This window comes from Lupinus angustifolius, chromosome LG14 (assembly GCF_001865875.1).
Source record: "Lupinus angustifolius cultivar Tanjil chromosome LG14, LupAngTanjil_v1.0, whole genome shotgun sequence".
Lineage (NCBI taxonomy): Eukaryota > Viridiplantae > Streptophyta > Magnoliopsida > Fabales > Fabaceae > Lupinus > Lupinus angustifolius.
Window position 1 is genome coordinate 8,562,673 of NC_032022.1, and position 19,227 is coordinate 8,581,899.

Sequence of the window (19,227 nt, forward strand, 5' to 3'; positions counted from 1 at the left end):
GCCTTAAGTTTTGAAGCAATGTTGGACATTCCCATAATGTATTCCTTTATGTTTCCCTTGCCTTGATACCTCATGGAAATCAAGTTCTGTAATAGAGTACTTGTTTCCGCATTATCACTCTTTGTAAAGCGTTTTTCAATCTCAGCAAGGAAAACTTTGGCATGGTTTATCTCATCTGAGATAGTACCCCTAAAGACCTCTGGAATGCCGCGCTTAATAATCATTAGACTCATGCGATTATAGCGATCCCACTTCTCATAATCCTTCATCTCTTTAGAGGCACTGAATTCCGAGGGAGAAGGGGGTTGCTCTACCCTTAATGCATAATCTAGATCCATGCAGTCAAGAAAATTTTCCATGTTCTCTTTCCAGTCCTTAAAATTTGTTCCATTAAGGACCGGAACCGAATTCAGACTTGCAGACATAGAAGCAATTGATGTAGCTGAATTAGACAAAAGACAAAATATTAAAATATGCTCACAACTTAAAATTATCAATGTGCTTAAATAATGGTTCGTCCAAATCAAGATACCTAGTGCACCATTAATATCAAGTCTTTGGACAGTAATATTAACTACAAGTGGTACTTTTGTTGTAATGATCAAACATTTATAGGCATGTGAACTGACGAATCCCTCCTTGGATTGATTCATCAGTCACATGTATAAAAAATTTAGAAGTATAACATGTTTATCATCACAGGTGTGTATGATCTTCGGCCAAATATCAACTTTCCTTTGGGCCAATTAATACTCGCATGAATAATGAATAATCATACACACTTACATCTAATATTCCTCATGAGTTATATCCATGAGAGAGGTCACTTTGGCGACATTTCACTTCAATTGACTCACTTGAAATAACGGACAACTTAATGGATTACCAAATAATAATCAAAGTTAATGCACAGAGATACCATAGCCCCATAAATCTTAATTTTCCCAACAAAAAAAAAAATCTTGGGCGATTGTACTCTTGCTTGGGCGAGGAACTCTCGCTTGGGCGAGCATACTCTCGCTTGGGCGAGCATACTCTCGCTTGGGCGTAATAGAAGCCAATGCTTCTTATCAGCTCTCGCTTGGGCGAGGCACTCTCGCTTGGGCGCAATAAAAGCTAATGCTTCTGTTCAGCTCTCGCTTGGGCGAGGCACTCTCGCTTGGGCGCAATAGAAGCCAATGCTTCTATTCAGCTCTCGCTTGGGTGAGGCACTCTCGCTTGGGCACAATAGAAGCCAATACTTCTGTTCAGCTCTCGCTTGGACGAGAGCATAGTGCCAGAACTCGAACATGGCAGTTTCTACATCATTTTTCTCCGAAAAAACCACCAAAAATTAAAAGAACGCTAGAAAAAACATTGATTCAATTTTGAATCTATCTTTATGCACATGGAAAACAATGAATTTCTATTCTAATCAATCCATGGCATAATTAAAACATCAAACCCTAAATCAATCCAAATTTTGGGGAAGAAAGAGGAACCTAATTTCACACATGAATCAAATTAGGGTGGCTCTGATACCAATTGTTGGATTTATTCTGAATAATCATTTTGATTGAATGCGAAAAACCTAATGATCAGGGCTTTGCTCCTATAACAAAACGTTTATGCCCATACATAAACCCAAATGGAACAATCCTGATCTAGACCGAAGAAACCCCAATTGATTTCATAGTGAAGAAGAAGAGCATACCTTGAGTAGCCATTTGGAATTGTCAAGGGGGTATGAAGATCTTCCAGATGATAGAGCCTGATGGTTTTCCTTATGCTTCTCTAGAGGGGAATGAAAAGCCAAGGAGAGAATCCTTTTCGCTAATGCAATTCTGATTAGTGTTGTTGCCTTTTTGGACAACTCCTCTTTAACACACCTTTATTCTCATCAGCTACTCAACAAAACCTATTGCTCTACAAATGGGGACCATAACCTATAAAAGTAACCATAGCGATTACTACTTAAGTTACAATAATTCTAATTCAGTCCCGTCATCAAATTACAAATTTCCTGAATGTATCTACACTTATAATATTTCATGACACATATGCCCTTAGCCACAAAATTAATTCTTGAAGACCATTTTATATTTGGCTAATTAAATAATGGTCATAACACAATTATAGAATTATATTTGTGACCCATAAATTGTCAGAAATTCTAACAATCGTTACTTTCTCTTCTCTTCTTCTTTCACCTATGTGAGTTATTGGTTGAAAAAATGAAGGACATGTCAGCAACGTAGATGAAGGCATCATAGCTGATTGTTGCTGATTTGGGAGCATAACAAAATATTGATCACATGGGTGCATCGTTGGAATTTTCTTAGAAAACGGATGCTGTATTTGATAATGAGGTTGCTGATATGCAAGCATTTGTATGTCTTGTTGGGTTCGAGGCTGGACAAAAGGAGGTTGATCTTGTGGGTAAGGATAAGGCTGAGATTGAGACTGAGGGAGGGCTTGGTGAATGAGTCAGTGATGAGATCTGATTATGTGGTTATGCAACAGGTTGTAGCTGCTGTTGGTGAAGAACTTCCATTTGATTCTGATATAGTGGGGACAAAGGAGATTGATCGTGTGAAGATGGTTGAGACTGTCCCTATGTCTGTGGCTTAATTTGAAGTTGAAATTGGGGTTCAAGATGGCATTGTTGGTGTTGTGGAATCATAAGTTGTTGGTACAGGTAGGATTGTTGATAGTGATGCTGGTATGGGTCATATTATGGGCACTGCTGGTAATATTATTGATAATGTTGTTGTTGAAAACATTGTTCTGCAAAGAAAGTTCCTTGACAAGCATCCATTGTTGTGGGGTTTGATGATAGTAATCTTATGGTTAAGGTTGGCAATAATTTTGAGAATGGATTTGTGTCTTGCATCCTTTTGATTATGTAATTGTTGAAACTTCTTGTTTATGAACAAGAGAGCATCATCCTTAGCTATGGGAGGCATTGAAGTGTAAATGGAAGCACCCAATTGATAGGAACAAATCCCCCAATCCAGGAATTAAGCTATTAATTATTCTACTCCTAAGGAAAGAAATAATACGAGAAAATAAAATTCATATTTCATTAATCGATTCTCACTATGGATGACAAAATACTATTTAAAAAAAATAAAGAAACAAAGATGATGATCATACAAGTGTCATCATCTTCTAATATAAGAACAATATAAAAATACTAATATAATATCAGTTATTAAGTTTAAATAATTGACTATGATATTACTATTCTAGTGGACCACATAACAAAAATAATAATACATATCTTATCACAAACGGGAGCACATCTGTTGTCCCGTAAAGTGTTACTATTTGTGATTGGTTGAAAAACAATATTTAAATTAAAATTTAATAATTAATTATTTTTCTGACCAATCACAAGCAGTGACACATAGAGTGAGACACTATTTTGGGACAGCAGATGTCCATCCATCACAAACCCTCCCATTCTTCCCCATAAAACCCCTCTTCATATGCTAGGTGACACATAGAGTGAGACACTATTTTGGGACAACAGATGTTCATCCATCACAAATCCTCCCATTCTTCCCCATAAAACCCCTCTTCATATGCTAGCTATCTCTTCCGACCTCCTAAGACTTTATTTGGGAGTGTTGTTTTGGAGCCTATAAAATCCACCAGTTACCAATTTTCATGGTTTTCTTGAGGTTTTTTTGGAAATTAACATATCAAAGTATGTAAATAACTTCAGTAAAATGTTATAATAATAATTTTGTTCAATTTTTATTGTTAATTAGATTTTTAAAGAAATAAAAAAATTATGACATTATCATTATTTTAGTTTCCTTCTATTTAATTTCACGGCTCCCTCCCAAAAAGGGAGATTTTCTTCCCCAGTGCAATGATATGCAGCACATGATTCTCAACCTAGAGCTTCAGTTTCACCCCCTACGTGTATCTTTCATCCCTGATGAGGAGTTGGGTGTCTTCCACAACGCCAAATTCCTTTAAACTCATCAATCCACTTCCATACAACTAAATCAAGGTGCATTTTCCATGGTGTTGAAACGGAAAAAAGAAAATTTTGGAGGGTGTAAGGATTTTATGATGCAAATAAGCCATAAATAACTATCCTGATATAAATGATGGGGACATGATGACATGAACTTTTCAATAAACAACCAATTTTATAATATAAAACCGTAAACGGGACTTTTTAGGGAGTATTGCTTGCTGTCTTTGAAGTTGTAACATTACTAGACATCAACCTAATAACAGTCTCTAACGATTTACATTCCTGGCACCACCACAGGTGCATAAGTCAGCAAATTATAATTTTTTTGTCTAATTACAATACCATGGAGTGATACACATTGTCTACTGATTTCATCATGTAATGAGATGCTACAAAGAGTAAACTTCAGAGTCAAAAATCCACTATAGCAATAGGATGTGCGACTCTTTATAAATCTAATCACATAAACGTGAGGAAGTTCACCTCTCAATCCACTATAAAAAGAAGATTTGAGCTTCTTTATTAACCCTATTAACGTCAGTTCACATGCATAAAATAATGATAATCTATGTGCATATATGTTAAATTCTAAAAACATGGCCACACCAATATAGATTAACAGCCCCGGCCAACAAAGGAATTATTATAATTAAATAAGAATTGATATTTTAAAGACAAATGTAATATTGGTTTATTTTCCAAGAAGAAACAACATGGTGGACGTGCCGGAGTGGTTATCGGGCATGACTAGAAATCATGTGGGCTTTGCTCGCGCAGGTTCGAATCCTGCCGTCCACGTTTTATCAACTTATTTTTTATTTATGCAATTTCCATCTTATTTAAAAAAGACGATCTTAAACAATAATAAGCCCATGTGCCTCTAGGAAGCCCAGTAAAATCCTGTATATTTTTTAGAAAGTACAAAATAAAGTATAAAAACGTGGACGGCAGGATTCAAAGCTGCTGCGCTAGCAGAGCCCACATGATTTCTAGTCATGCCCAATAACCACTCCTGCACATCCACCTTTTTGTTTCTTCTTGGAAAGTTAAAACATATTTATATGTTTAGGCTCAAATATAAAAATTGAAAGAAAATTCCACAATGTTCTAGACGCAAGAGCTTTAGAAGAATTGAGTATCCTATCCTAACCGAACCTGCTAGAACTTTCTTCCCATCACACTTCTCTCTTCTCTAGAAACTTCCATCATCTTTCTTGAACACTTCCATTTCTTTCGCCAATAATCCACGGCACAATATATATACACACATTAAATTCCATCTCAATCAAAAGCAGTAATCGCAAATACACAAAACCACTTTTTAAAACATTTCAATCACTTAATTTTCTGAAAAATTATGGATTTCAGGGTACTGAATTGGGACACTCCATTCTACAACAATCTCCACAACCTAATGGACCTCAGAGACGAAACACCATCGAACAAGAATGTCAGTGTTCCAACACAGACATACATGCGTGACGCTAAGGCAATGGCTGCAACTGCTGCAGACATTAAGGAATATACGAACTCTTATGTTTTTGTGATCGACATGCCAGGGTTGAAGAGAGGTGACATAACGGTTCAGGTTGAAGATGATAACGTGCTATTGATAAGTGGAGAGAGGAAAAGGGAAGAAGAGAAAGATGGTGTGAAGTATTTGAGAATGGAGAGAAGGGTCGGTAAGTTTATGAGGAAATTTGTGCTTCCTGAGAATGCTAATACTGATGCTGTTTCTGCTGTGTGTCAAGATGGTGTGCTTAGTGTTACTGTTCAGAAATTGCCTCCTCCTCAGCCAAAGAAGCCAAGGACCATTGAGGTTAAGGTTGTTTGAGAAAGAACATTCACTTTGGTGGTTTAATATGTTCTGTGAAGGTTTTTTGGTTGTCTTGTCTTGTTGTAATGATTTTGTGCTTTGGGTATTTGTAAAATAATGTGAGGATCTATACTTACTTGTTGGTTATTCACAATCTTGAATTTTAATTTCTCTTCGTCTGATTATTCACAATCTTGAATTTTTTAATTTCCTTTACTGTATTTGAAAAGACAAAGTTTGTCATTTGCTAAAAATGGAAATTACCCATCTTGAGATTAATTGGCTTTAACATTTCTTATCTTTTTCCCATAAAAAATAATATACAAAAAGGTCACATTCTTTTTCTTTATGTGTTGCTACGAAAGATTATTACTTGATGAAAAAGAAACAACGTCGTAACCAGTTCCAAAACAACATAACTTCCTCCTTCAGAAAACTCAATGCTCAATAGTCAATACTAATTGCTTCTCTATTTTACTCATAGTACCAAGTTTTTCACATTCATGAGTACTCTTCTTATAGCTTACGTACTTCACTCCAAATTGGGTTTAGATTGCATTAACTAACGTTCACTCATCTGAACAATATCGTCGCTTCACCACGTGTTCCACCCCTACTCCTTCTACCACAGGTTTGTTCTTCTCTTTCTTCTACCTCATTTTTGTTACACAACAAAAGTCAAACATAATAATAAAATAACATAAAACAAAGAGTAACCTTCTTACACAGGAAAAATAAAAGTTGATTTATTTGATTTGGGATGTGATGTAGTTCTTTTGACAATAAATAATTTGACCTGAGATTACCAACAATATATTAATTTAGTAGTGTAAGAACTCGTTTGAGTTTGAGATAATCAAAAGGTTAAGGGTTTGATTTCTGAGAATGACACTAACACTTGTTGGGAAGGTTAACTATATTCCCTTAAATAGTTTCTTATTAAGAAAATATCTTATTTACCTTAATGGGTCTTTTTTCTATGTTAAAAATAAGTGGTATAATCGTTGTAAATATAAGGACTTTTAATCCTTACTAAAATCAAATTTATTATATTTGTTGGCACTAAAATAATTTATTTAAGAGAGACAAAATAAAAGATTGTAATATTTACGGCTAAAAATCTAATTTAATCCTTGAAAATATTCAAAAAGAATAAAAAGTCTAAAATTTATATATATAAAAAATTATTTTTTCACAAGGGTGCATGTCCAACATTATGACATGTTAACACAATTGAGCAACGACCGGATGATCAAATTACACTAGAGGTCTATTGGATTTGTTTATGTAAAGATGGTGATATCTATCACAATATAATTATAACAACTTCTGTATCTAAGATGAATTAACTTGCCAGAATTATTGGATTGCTAGATTGAATTTAACAATTTTACTAACTTTATCTTTGTCAACATTACTGGGTTTCATTTTATGAGTAATACATGTACGATTATTCCTACAAAATCCACTTTATTTGTTTTAACATTCCATTACTTTGAAATTCTCAAAACCCAAAATACTCTCGGATGATAAATAAGTCAGCTTGCAACCTTTAGGATAGTATAAAATCGCTCGCTCTCGTAGTTATATACTAATATAAGTCTTCCATGTACAACGTCACAAAGAAGAGTTAATGATACCAACCATAATTGACTTAAAAGCTCTCTTATTTATATGCAGTGACAAATTGGTGTAGTCTCTCTATGTCGATCTTATGAAATTTTCAGGCATTATTAATACACATGACATGATGAAATATGACATTATTGTGTGTTCATTTATCTAAAGGTTAAAAGTGTCCTATCATTCTATTTTTTCATGTTGTTTTTAAGTACTTGCTTCTTTATTAATAGAGGGGATTCTAATCCAAAGATTATGACAATAAATTAGGTTTATCCACAACAAGTTGGAGGTATTATATTTTTGTTGGAACAAAGGAAGTGAAAGTGAATCGAATGAATGAAACAAAACGTAGAATGAATGAAGGAATGGAATCAGAATGAAGAGAATGGAGACAGAGGTGGAAAAGTAAAGATTATGCAGAGAAGCAAATCTATATGTGAGGAGTGAAAAATCAATAGGTTTCTATTATTGTATGTTAATTACAAGGTGATAGTTAGGAATTACTATTTATAGAAACCCTTTAACCATATTAACTAAATTTTGAATTACTCTTTCAATAAGTTGGTAATGGCACTACCTTTTGCTTCAGTGAACACGAAGAGATAAGAGCATCTACAACCATGAACACATACCTCATTATGCTCTTTTTGTCTAGTATATCTCTATACCAATCAGAGTCTGAGTAGGCCAGATGTGAGCTACTTTTCTCATCTTGTTGAGGGAAAACAATACCAAAATCAAGTGTTCTACTTAGGTATCTCATAATTCTTTTGGCTGCACTCATGTGAGAGTGTCTTGGATCACGCATGAACCTACTAATCACACATACACTAAAGGAGATTTCTGGTCTAGTGTGGCAAATATACCTCAAACTTCCCACAATTTACCTAAATAGTGTTGCATCTGCAGTCGCTTCTCCTTCACAATTATCCAGTTTCAGGTTCATCTCTGCCGGAGTTTCTGAGGCATTACAATTCATCATATTGAACTTGTTTAACACCTGAAGTAGGTACTTCTTTTGGTGCATGAATAATCCTCTCTTGGTGTATTGAAATTCTAAACCAAGGAAGTATGACAATCTTCCTAAATCTGTCATTTCAAACTCACCCTTTAGGCTTTCCTTCAATTCTTCAATTCCTTTTGAGCTGCTACTTGTGATTAGAAGATCATCTTTATATAGGTAGATGAATAAAGCACCATTGTTTTGGTCTATAGACTTGATATACACACCATTCTCAATTGAGCATTTCTGAAAACCAGATTCATGTAGGAACTTTTCAATCATCTTGTTCCATGTTCAATGTGCTTGTTTTAATCCATAGAGTGCTTTCTTGAGTCTTAGCACTTTATCCTCATCACCTTTGTTGATGAAACCAGGGGGTTGAGACACAAACACCACTTCCTATAGTGGACCATTGAGAAAGGTTGTCTTGACATATAATTGACAGAATCTCCATTTCTTCCAACTAGCTAAGACTACCATAAGTCTCACAGTTTCCAATCTAGCCACTAGTGCAAAAACCTCTGAGTAGTCAAGTCCTTCTTTTTGCATAAATCCTTTGGCCACATGCCTTGCCTTATGTTTTTCTATAGAGCCATCAAGTTTTAACTTGACCTTGAAGACCCATTTGACATTTATAGGAGTTTTCTGGTCTGCTAGGGTCACCAATTCCTATGTGTCATTCTTCTCTATTGACTTGATCTCTTCTAGCATAGCATCTCTCTAAACATTTCTAGAGATTGCTTCTTCAAAGCTTATTGGCTCAGCATTAGCTAGTAGAGCAATGTGTTGTACCAAGTCTCCATATGTATTGATAGCATCATCAAAGTAGAGCTGAAAATCACTGAGTCTATATGGAACTTTCCTTTGCCTTCTTGGTCTTTTATGAAATCCTTTTTGCATATGATTTGGTGCATCTGTCTCTTCTTCTTTTCTGACCAGATCAACATTCTCCCAATCCAGATGCAAACTAGCCATAGGAATGGTGTTGTCTTAAGGCCATTTCCATGATTCATATTAATCAAAGTGTACATCTATACTTAATACAACTTGCTTATTTGTAGGATTATACAATTTGTGTGAACTAGTAGGGTTGTATCCAATGAAGATCATTGGTTCATTCTTGTTGTCTAGCTTCTTTCTTCTTTGATATGGGATATGACTATAGTAGAGTGAGCCAAATATCCTTAGATGTTTCACTGAAGGTTTTACTTCGGACCAAACTTCTTCTAACACTACTAAATTCAACTTCTTGGTGGGACATCTAATCAGAACAAATGCAACAGTGGTGGCTGCTTCTCCTAAAAAACTGCGTGGGAGAAACTTGGTCTTCAAGATGCCCCTAACCATGTTGAGGATTGTTCTATTCCTTCTTTCTACAATTCCATTGTGTTGAGGTGTATATAGAGCAGTTACCTGATGCACAATTCCTTGCTCCTTGTAGAATTCAGAAAATTCCCTTGATGTGTATTCACCACTCCCATATGTTCTAAGGATCTATATGCTCCTCCCAGATTGTTTTTCTGCCAATCTCTTGAAGTCTTTACAGATTGAGAAGACTCCACTCTTGAGTTTGATTAGATAGATCCACAACTTTCTGCTTAAATCATCTATAAAGGAGACAAAGTACTTGTTGCTTCCTAATGAAGGAACATCAAATGGCCCAGAAACATCAGAGTGGACTATGTGTAGCAAGTTATTTGCTCTTGAGGCAGTATATGAGTTGAATGAATTTCTTGGCTGCTTGCTAATAAGGCAATTGTCACACACCTTCCTTGGAAGTTATATTGAGGGCAATCCTAAAACCATGTCTCTAGTTCTCAACATACTCAAATCTTGGAAGTTCAAGTACCCAAATCTTAGATGCCAAAGGCAAGAATACTTAGATAGTGTCATAGCATATAGGCACCAAGATTCCACAGTTGCTAAACTGATTTGGAATGTCATGTTTGAAGCCATATATGCCCTCATAACTAGCTTTTTCTTCTAGTCATAGATTTCCTATGATCCATCGAGTAATCCCATGGAAAATCCTTTCTCCAATAGTTGTCCCATGTTGATCAAGTTGCTCTTCATATTTGACACATACAACACATCAGTTATCATGGCATCATTTTCATCCTTTCTCTTGATCAAAACATCACCAATGCCTTTAGCTTGGATAACCCTATTGTCAGCAAATCTAACAGTGTTTTTTCTCCTTTCATCAAAGTTAACCAACCAACCTATGTGTCCAGTCATATGGCTTGAGCAACCAGAATCTATATACCATATATCATTGTCTTGCTAACCTGACTTGTAACCATCATGAGAAAGAGAGGTTGATCATCATTTTATGTCTCAAATTCTTCTTTAGCCATGTGTGATTCGTTGTGTTTTCTGCTTATGTTATCACCTTGCCTAGGGGAGGCTTTACATTCATTTGAGAAGTGACCAATTTTGCCACAATTGAAACACTTTATCTTCTTCATATCCACTATCTTTCTACCTCCTTTCCATTGATTGAATCCCCCTCTCTTGATTGAGCCTTTTGATTTACCAATGTCCATTCTTTCTTGATCACTTTGTTGAAGGATCTTGAAATTTCCACTTCTAAAATCTCTCCCTCTACCTCTTCCTCGAAAACCATTTATTCCACCAAAGCTCCTTCTACATGTGTGAGCTTTTTTAGCCTGCTCAACAAGTCTTTATGTGGATTTTTCCTTGAGCCTTTGCTCATGTGCCTCAAGAGAACCTTGAAGTTCTTCAACCTTCTTTTCTTCTAGTCTTTTGGATTCCTCATCTGCCACTACAATGTGGTCAATGTTTGGATTTAAGGTACAAAGGATTTTCTCAACAATGGATTGATCAAAAATCTTCTCTCCATGATGGCTGATTGAGTTTGTGATAAAATTCAATGAAAGGAGAAAAATGATAAGCACCTGGAAGGAGGAAAAGGTTTCTCAAGACTAAGAACAGTGATCATATTAGTTAAGGAAGATACAAATGAACAATTTTAAAGTTGGAGAATGGTTAATCATCACATATAGTTTCCTTACGGAAGCTTCAAATAAGTTTTCATGGAAGCTTGTTTGTACCAAAACTCAAGCATGCTAAAAGTTGCTCCCTCAAACAATCTATCCTCTATTTTCTTTCATCCACTACCAAGAAGCTTAGTGGAATCATTACTTTTCAATTTCTTAAACAATCAAGTTATGTCTCAAATCTATTGAAACCTTCCAAAATATCAACAAAAAAGTAAAAATGAAATAAGAAAAAGGGAACAATAAAATAAAATGTTTAAACTAACCAATTCACTTTTTCTAATATCGGAATAAATAATTTCACCCATGAGCCAAAAACTATGTTTTGTATATTGATAGAGCATCCACATCAATCTACAAAAGAATAGAGTATAAAATATCTGGTTCTATTTGCGTTCCGTTTATGCACTTTCTGGTTGTCTTTCTAGTTGCATTTGTTCTGACCTCTCCGTCTTCCCTTTATGCATTCCTTCATGATTAGGAACTCAGTTTCATTCATTCTCTATATGGTACTACACTTTCCTTACTCAACCATTAGTGCATCTACAATTCTCATTTTATATTTTTATTCATGAGATAGCAAAAAATGGATTGTTTTTCCAATGCATGAATACTTCTATTTATAGAAGGATTTAGAAAGAGTTAAAATTTCTTCACTATCATGGAAACTACCCATGAAGTGAGAGGAGAGGAAGTTAACAAAACCCCACTAGTTCGATCCATCAATTTCCAACCATCATCACATTAGGCACTTTCATTCAAACTAGCAACTTCCAAGAACATGGACCACTAATTAGAATTAATCTAATAATATCCCACTTGGTCCATGTGATGACTTGAAGATTCATAACTTTAATTGCACACTTTAATTGAACATTACAAATCATTATCCTTAATTGAATTGAAATAATTGAATCATGACGATCACAAATTATATGATAACTTAAACTTTAATTATGGAAATGAAACTTTTATAGAATTCAAATGTGTTATACAATGATAAGCAAACATATATACATGTATATATACATCAGGTACTATCATATTAACAATGACTTATCTATAATTTCCATCCTTTCTACATGGCCAATGTAAATCTTGGTTGGCAATCCCTTAGTTTAACGAAACCACTATCATTAGATCAGTACTAATATGCTCTATAGACACCTTCCATTTCCCTACTTCTTCTTTAACTGACAGGAACTCTAAATCCATGTTTGTTGCCTCTAGAATACATGTCATTCTTAGAGAAGAAGACAATTGCGGAATTGTCACAATAAAACTTCAGCGGCCTAGCTACACTGTCTATAATGTCAAGCCCTGAAATAAAGTTCTGCAGCCATAATGCATGATTTGTGGCCTCAAAGCATGCCACAAACTCAACCTCCATGGTAGACGTAGCAATTACAAATTGTCTACCAATTCTCCATGAAATGGCTCCTCCAGCCATTAGGAAAACATACCCAAATGTAGATTTCCTTGAGTCCACACATCCTGCATAGTCTGAATCTGAATAATCGATCACCTCAAGATGATCTGACCTTCTATACATGAGCATGTGATCCTTAGTGTTTTTCAAATATATGAAAATCTTCTTTGTGTGAAGAAGATCTTGCTACTAACCTTGACACAGTTTTGATGAAGACACCAACATCGCATAAAGAATAAAATGAAGAATACTTATGAAGACAATAAAGATAAAGCTTCAATGAATTTAGAGTCTAATTCTATATGTACTTTTATCCTTATATTCTATAATAGACAATTAGTAGTAATGCTAAAAAATATTTGAAAAAGAAAATTGAACACTACAAATATAAATGAAAATAATTTTCAAAATATTGTGTAACAGGTTACTGGATCTAAGTAACAGGTTACTGTGACTAAGTAACATGTTACCAGAACTAAATAACATGTTACATGAGTGAGAAACGAGTTACCCAACAAAAAACTGAATAGGATAATCGATTACTCCCATTGAGTAATCGATTAGAAGGTTATAGTATATTTGAGTAATTGATTACACACTAGGGTAATCAATTACTCAGTTGGACAGAATGTTTGAGTAATCAATTACACCCTTTGAGTAACCGATTACACATTGTGATAGTCACTTACTCAGTTGGACAAATATTTGAGTAATCAATTACATTGATGTTGAAGTCAATTCCTGAGAGTTGTTACACCATATTTTCAAATTCAAACTGCACAGCTTTCACCCCAAACGAAATGGTTTCATTCCAATCAATCCCTACTTTTTCATAGAGGTGTTATGGCTGATTGGAAAGCATATTTAAAGGCATTGAAACTCATAATTCAAAAACATAACTTACATACACAATCTAAATTTTCTGAAACACTTTTTGTGCAACTTGTTCTAAACTTTCAAATTAAATTTTCTGAAGTTGCTTTAAGTGTGGTTTCAAAGATTTTCAAACCTTCTGGGCATTATTACTAAGTGTATAAATAGTTAACGGATTTCAAGAGATCATAGTGTTCAAATCTTGTAAAGGTAGTCCTTGTTATTATTAAAGTTTTCTTCATTCAATTTGCTAAAACATTTTCTATCACAAGGGTGTGAAAAGAAAGCGGATAGAGTCACTTGAAAAGGTTGTGTGCAAAGAGTGACATAAGTATTAGAGAGTGAGTAAGGTATAAGGAAGTCTTGGGTTGAGAATTTGTAATTACTACTCTTAATATCTAGTGAAGAAATCCCTTGTACTGCAAGTATACTGTATGTAACCTTCGGTGGACAAGAAGGAGAACCAATATAAAAATTTCTAAGTACTATCTTCTCCTTTATCTCCTTAAATTTACTTGATATTTTTCTGCATCACTTTTCCGCTGCTACTAACTTTGTAAATTGCAGAAAAATTTGTCATAGATTTAAGACAACTAATTCATCCCTCATCCCCCTTAGTTGCCATCTCAGTCTTACAATTGGCACCAGAGCTTTTTTTGAGTAAATTATTCTCAAATCTGATCTTCTATCTAAGATGGCCTCAAAATCATTTATGGCAGAAGGTTCCAACATCAATCATCCTCCATGTTTTATTGGAGAATGATATGATTTCTGGAAAATCAGAATGATAATCGTTATAGAATCTCAAAATCTGGATATTTAGAATGAATTTGAGGAAGGACCTATGAACCGTTTACTGCCGTTAATAGTGTAAGGGAAGTGAAGCCAAAATCCTCATGGAATGATGAACACAAAAAGAAGGTGAAATACAATCTCAAGGCAAAGAACATCTTCACTTCAACACTTGGCATTGATGAATTCTTTAGAGTATCAAACTACAAATTTGCTAAAGAAATGTGGGATATTCTAGAGACCACACACGAAGGAACTGAGGAAGTCAAAAGGTCGAGACTTAATACTCTCTCATAGGAATACGAAATGTTCCGTATGAAGCTTGGAGAGAAAATACTAGATCTCCAAAAGAGATTTACTCACCTTACAAATCATCTTATTGCACTTGGAAAAATATTATCAAATAGTGACTTGAACTTAAAAGTTCTGAGATCACTCACCAAAACATGACAATCAAAAGTAACAGCATTTCTGAAAAGAAAAGTTTATAAAAAATGTCCTTGGTTGCTTTATTTGGAAAATTGCAGGAACACGAATTGGAACTCAGCCAACTTGAACAACATGAAGAGCAAGAAAAGAAGAAGGAAACTATCTCTCTCAAAGCTAAAACAGATAGATATGAGTCATCAGGAGATGAATAAGAAAAGAAAGAGATGGAAGACATAAGTCTTTTTGTAAGAAGTTTAGCAAGTTCCTTAAAAGGAACAAAGGCGCTAAAAATGGACAAATGAAGAAATTCACCAAGAATAATGATGCTTCCACTTCAAACCAAAACTTCACATGTTTTGAATGTGGTAAGCATGGTCACATGAAGATGAAATGTCCAAACTTGAAAAATAATTCCTTCAAAAGGAAAAAATGAAATGAGGACTGGACGAAGAGCCTACATATCTTGGGAAAACCATGATATCAGTTCCGCCTCTGAACCAGAAAATGAAGAACAAGTTCATCTCTCACTAATGGCATCTCATCACTCTAATGATAAAGAGGTAAATGAAACTAAACTATTTTCTTCTTTTGAATTACAACTTGCATTTAATGACTTACATGATTCGAGGCTATATCTCTAATCAGATCGATGTTCTTGATGCTTAGAATTAAAAAGTCCAATTTGAACTTCAACGTCTATCCTATAAGATCAATAGCATGGATCTTGATGACGATAGCATTGAGGCTGAGTCTTAGAATATTGGATGTGTAGGATTTCTCTCTGTAACGTTGCATGATTGTCGACATTTTATGTTGTTTTCTGGTTGTGTTTAAACAATGTATGAACATAATTTTAGTTTTATGCTATGTTGTGTTACCTTTGTGTTTGCTATATATATATATATATATATATATATATCGTGTGTGCTAGACTCTTGGCTTTTCTTCTTTTTGATGAAGTCAAAAGGGGGAGAAAAGTTGGGAGAGTGTATTTTTTTCTCTAAAATACTTTCAGCACATAACTCCAAATCAAATGAGGAGCATACAAAATAGGGAGAGCATACTCAAGTTAATGTACAAAATATCACAAAGTATGTTACTCTCAGAAAACTACAGTATCAAGAAGATATTGGTTTGTCATCATAAAAAAAAGGGAAATTGTGAATAAGATCTTGCTCCTGACCTTGACATGGTTTTGATGAAGATACCAACATCACATAAATAAGAAAAAGGAAGAATACTTATGAGACAATGAAGATAAAGCTTCAAGAAATTTAGAGTCTAAGTCTATAGGTACTTCTATCCTTATACTCTATAATATCCAATTAGTTGTAATGCTCAAAAATATTTTAATAGAAAATTGAAAACTACAAGTATAAATGAAAACAATTTTCAATATAATGTGTAACAGGTTACTAGATCTAAGTAACACGTTACTATGACTGAGTAACAGGTTACCAGAACTAAGTAACATGTTACATGAGTGAGAAATGAGTTATCGAACAAAAACTGAACATGGTAATCGATTACTCCCTTTGAGTAACCGATTACAAGTTTAGAGTATATTTAAGTAACCGATTACACATTAGGGTAATCAATTACTTAGTTGGAAAAAATGCTTGAGTAATCGATTATACTCTTTGAGTAACCGATTACATAGTGTGATAATCAATTACTCAATTGGATAGAATATTTGGGTAATCGATTACGTTGATGTTGTAATCGATTATTGAGAGTTGTCCATCTAAATTTTCCGAAACACTTTTTGTGTAACTTGTTCTTATCTTTCATATTCAATTTTCTGAAGTTTCTTTAAGTGTGGTTCCAAAGATTTTCAAACCTTCTGAGCATTATTACTAAGTGACATAGGTATTAGAGAGTGAGTAAGGTACAAGGAAGTCTCGGGGTGAGAATTTATAATTACTACTCTTAATATCTTGTGAAGAAATCTCATGTGTTGCAAGTGTACTAGATGTAACCTTTGGTGGACGAGAATGTGAACTAGTATAAAAATCTCTAAGTACTCTCTTATCTTTTATCTCATTAGATTTACTTGATATTTTTACTTCATAACCTTTTCGCTGCTACTAACTCTATAAATTGCAGAAAAATCTATCATATGTTGAAGCTACATAAATCATTCATTAATATACCAGAACCAAAATAGTACAAATGTTTATATAAATTAAAACTAGAATGCCCAATCTTAAAATTAAAACCTCTACAATCCAGCCTAGCAACATAAGTCATGTTCATGAAACATTCAGGAAGATAAAGACACTTTTCTAGATCTAAATAGTTTCCATTATCTAGGATCAATATGTATGTCCCAATTCCATGAACTTGTGCCTTCATTTTATTCCCCATGTATAGAAACTTCTCAGTTTCTTGGGTTCAAATTGAGTTGTTGCACCAAAGTCTAACCATCTAGTATTATTAGAAACCTCAGTAAGAAATGATTCATCTATAACGGAAACAAAATGTTCACCTTTATTTTCGAACCATTTCTTCCTATTAGGACAATCCTTCTTATAGTATTCATTCTTCTTACAAAAGAAGTACTTCATCTGTTTATGGATTTTCCCTTCTTTAATGGAGATCTTTTCCTTCCATTTTCCTTTGTTCCTATTGCTTGGCTTGAACGTGCTGGTGCTACTTGGCTCCTGAATAGACAAGTGAATGGAATCATTCTTAATTTTTTTAACATCCCCTCCTCCTAAACGAGCATTTCCTTTACTTCCTAAAAATTTTATTTTTCTTTTATGGTGTTATAGTTCATCTGAAATTGGCCAAACTCAACAAGAAGGGAGTTAACGATGAACTGTGCCAAGAATGCTTATGTCACCTCCATCTCCACGCCTTTCATTTTTGCAGCCAAATTTGCCATGTTAGTTACATGATCATGAATGGGCTGCGAACAGTCAAACTTCTTGGTCGTCAGCTCTGTCATGAGATTTCCCATCACTGACTTATCAGTAATGTCTGATTGGGAGTACTTCTTGGTCATTCTCATGAATTCCCTTGCATTAATTATTCGTCTTAGGTATAGATGGCTTGACATTGTTAGAGATTGACATTTTTATCAAGCTAAGACTCAACTTGTTTGACCACTCCCAAGCCACATATGAAGTCTTGTCTACCTCCGAGCTGGTCTCAGTTATGGTTGGTACATTATCTGTAATACTGTGTTTTTCATAGCACTTTTAATTAAGTAATTAGTATTAATGGATTAATTATAGACATTAACCAGTAATATTTTAGGCTCAACCTTCGTTGAGTTTTAATCTTGTATTATGATATTATTTCTAGCCCTATTTTTTCAAGAATTTTGGAGAATAAAAGTTTCCGAGACGATTTTGGGCCGTTTAATCGAATTTTCGCCCCGTGTTTGAGTTCCGTAACTCGGAATCAAATTCCAATTTCTCCTTTGGCTTCAAAATATTATATCTAGTCAAAATAGACACTATATTTGTTTGTAACTCATCTATAGATATTTTTCACTTCGAAATTCAAGTTTCGACGTTACGGGCAAATGTCCTAAATCGGGAGATTGTATATTTCCGGACAAAATTATCTGAAAATTTTAGGACACGAATTTTATTGGGAAATTAAATTATATCAATAAAGTTGGAAGTCATCATTTCATGAGCCACTTACTTGTTACACAAGTAATGCAAAAGCTTCCAAAAGCCCCTAAATCACTGTACAAATCCTCTCACTCCACCACCATTAGACACATCACCTATACTAGTCTAAATCTACTTACTTTGCATTAAATTTTCTGATTTGATGAGGGTGAGGCTCTCCTATAAATACGTCACCTCATTCTCTCATTTTTACACTAAATTCCATATACAAACTAAGGTAGTCTTTTATTTTCTCTTCTTCATTTTCTTCTCATACTTCATAGAAAGTTATGAGCTTTTATTATGTTATTCATAAAGTAGAGTTTATATTTGTTCTTTAAGTATTTTATGAAGGCATAACTAAAGGGGGTGATAATAAAATCATATGAACCTTTATGTAGTTTTTGACTTTTGTAAATCTAGAAATTTTTTCCTTGTTATTAGATGGAAAAACTATATATTTGGATAAGGTTAGATGAGTTGTTTGTTTGGAAATATTATAAATTATTGTTAGTATTTGAATATGTTTAAAGGTGATGATTTTAACATCAAAGGAACCTTTAATGTGTTTAGGAAAATGTTTGTATTTTATTCTTGAAAGTTTATGATGTTGATGAGTTGTTGTTGAAAATGTTTCATTTTT

General features: G+C 34.2%; 1 protein-coding gene and 1 non-coding gene across 2 annotated transcripts; both read left to right on the forward strand.

Moving 5' to 3' along the window:
- Positions 4,690 to 4,771, forward strand: TRNAS-AGA. Its single transcript has one exon. It is a non-coding gene; the product is annotated as a tRNA-Ser (tRNA).
- Positions 5,154 to 5,963, forward strand: LOC109326214 (17.1 kDa class II heat shock protein-like). The gene has a single exon (XM_019558912.1). It carries the CDS (start codon positions 5,331 to 5,333, stop codon positions 5,805 to 5,807), a length of 477 nt encoding a protein of 158 aa, XP_019414457.1. The 5' UTR covers positions 5,154 to 5,330; the 3' UTR covers positions 5,808 to 5,963.

Coding starts and splice junctions, on each gene's coding strand:
- LOC109326214 (XM_019558912.1), top strand. CDS start 5,331: ATGGATTTCAGGGTACTGAATTGGGACACTCCATTCTACAACAATCTC.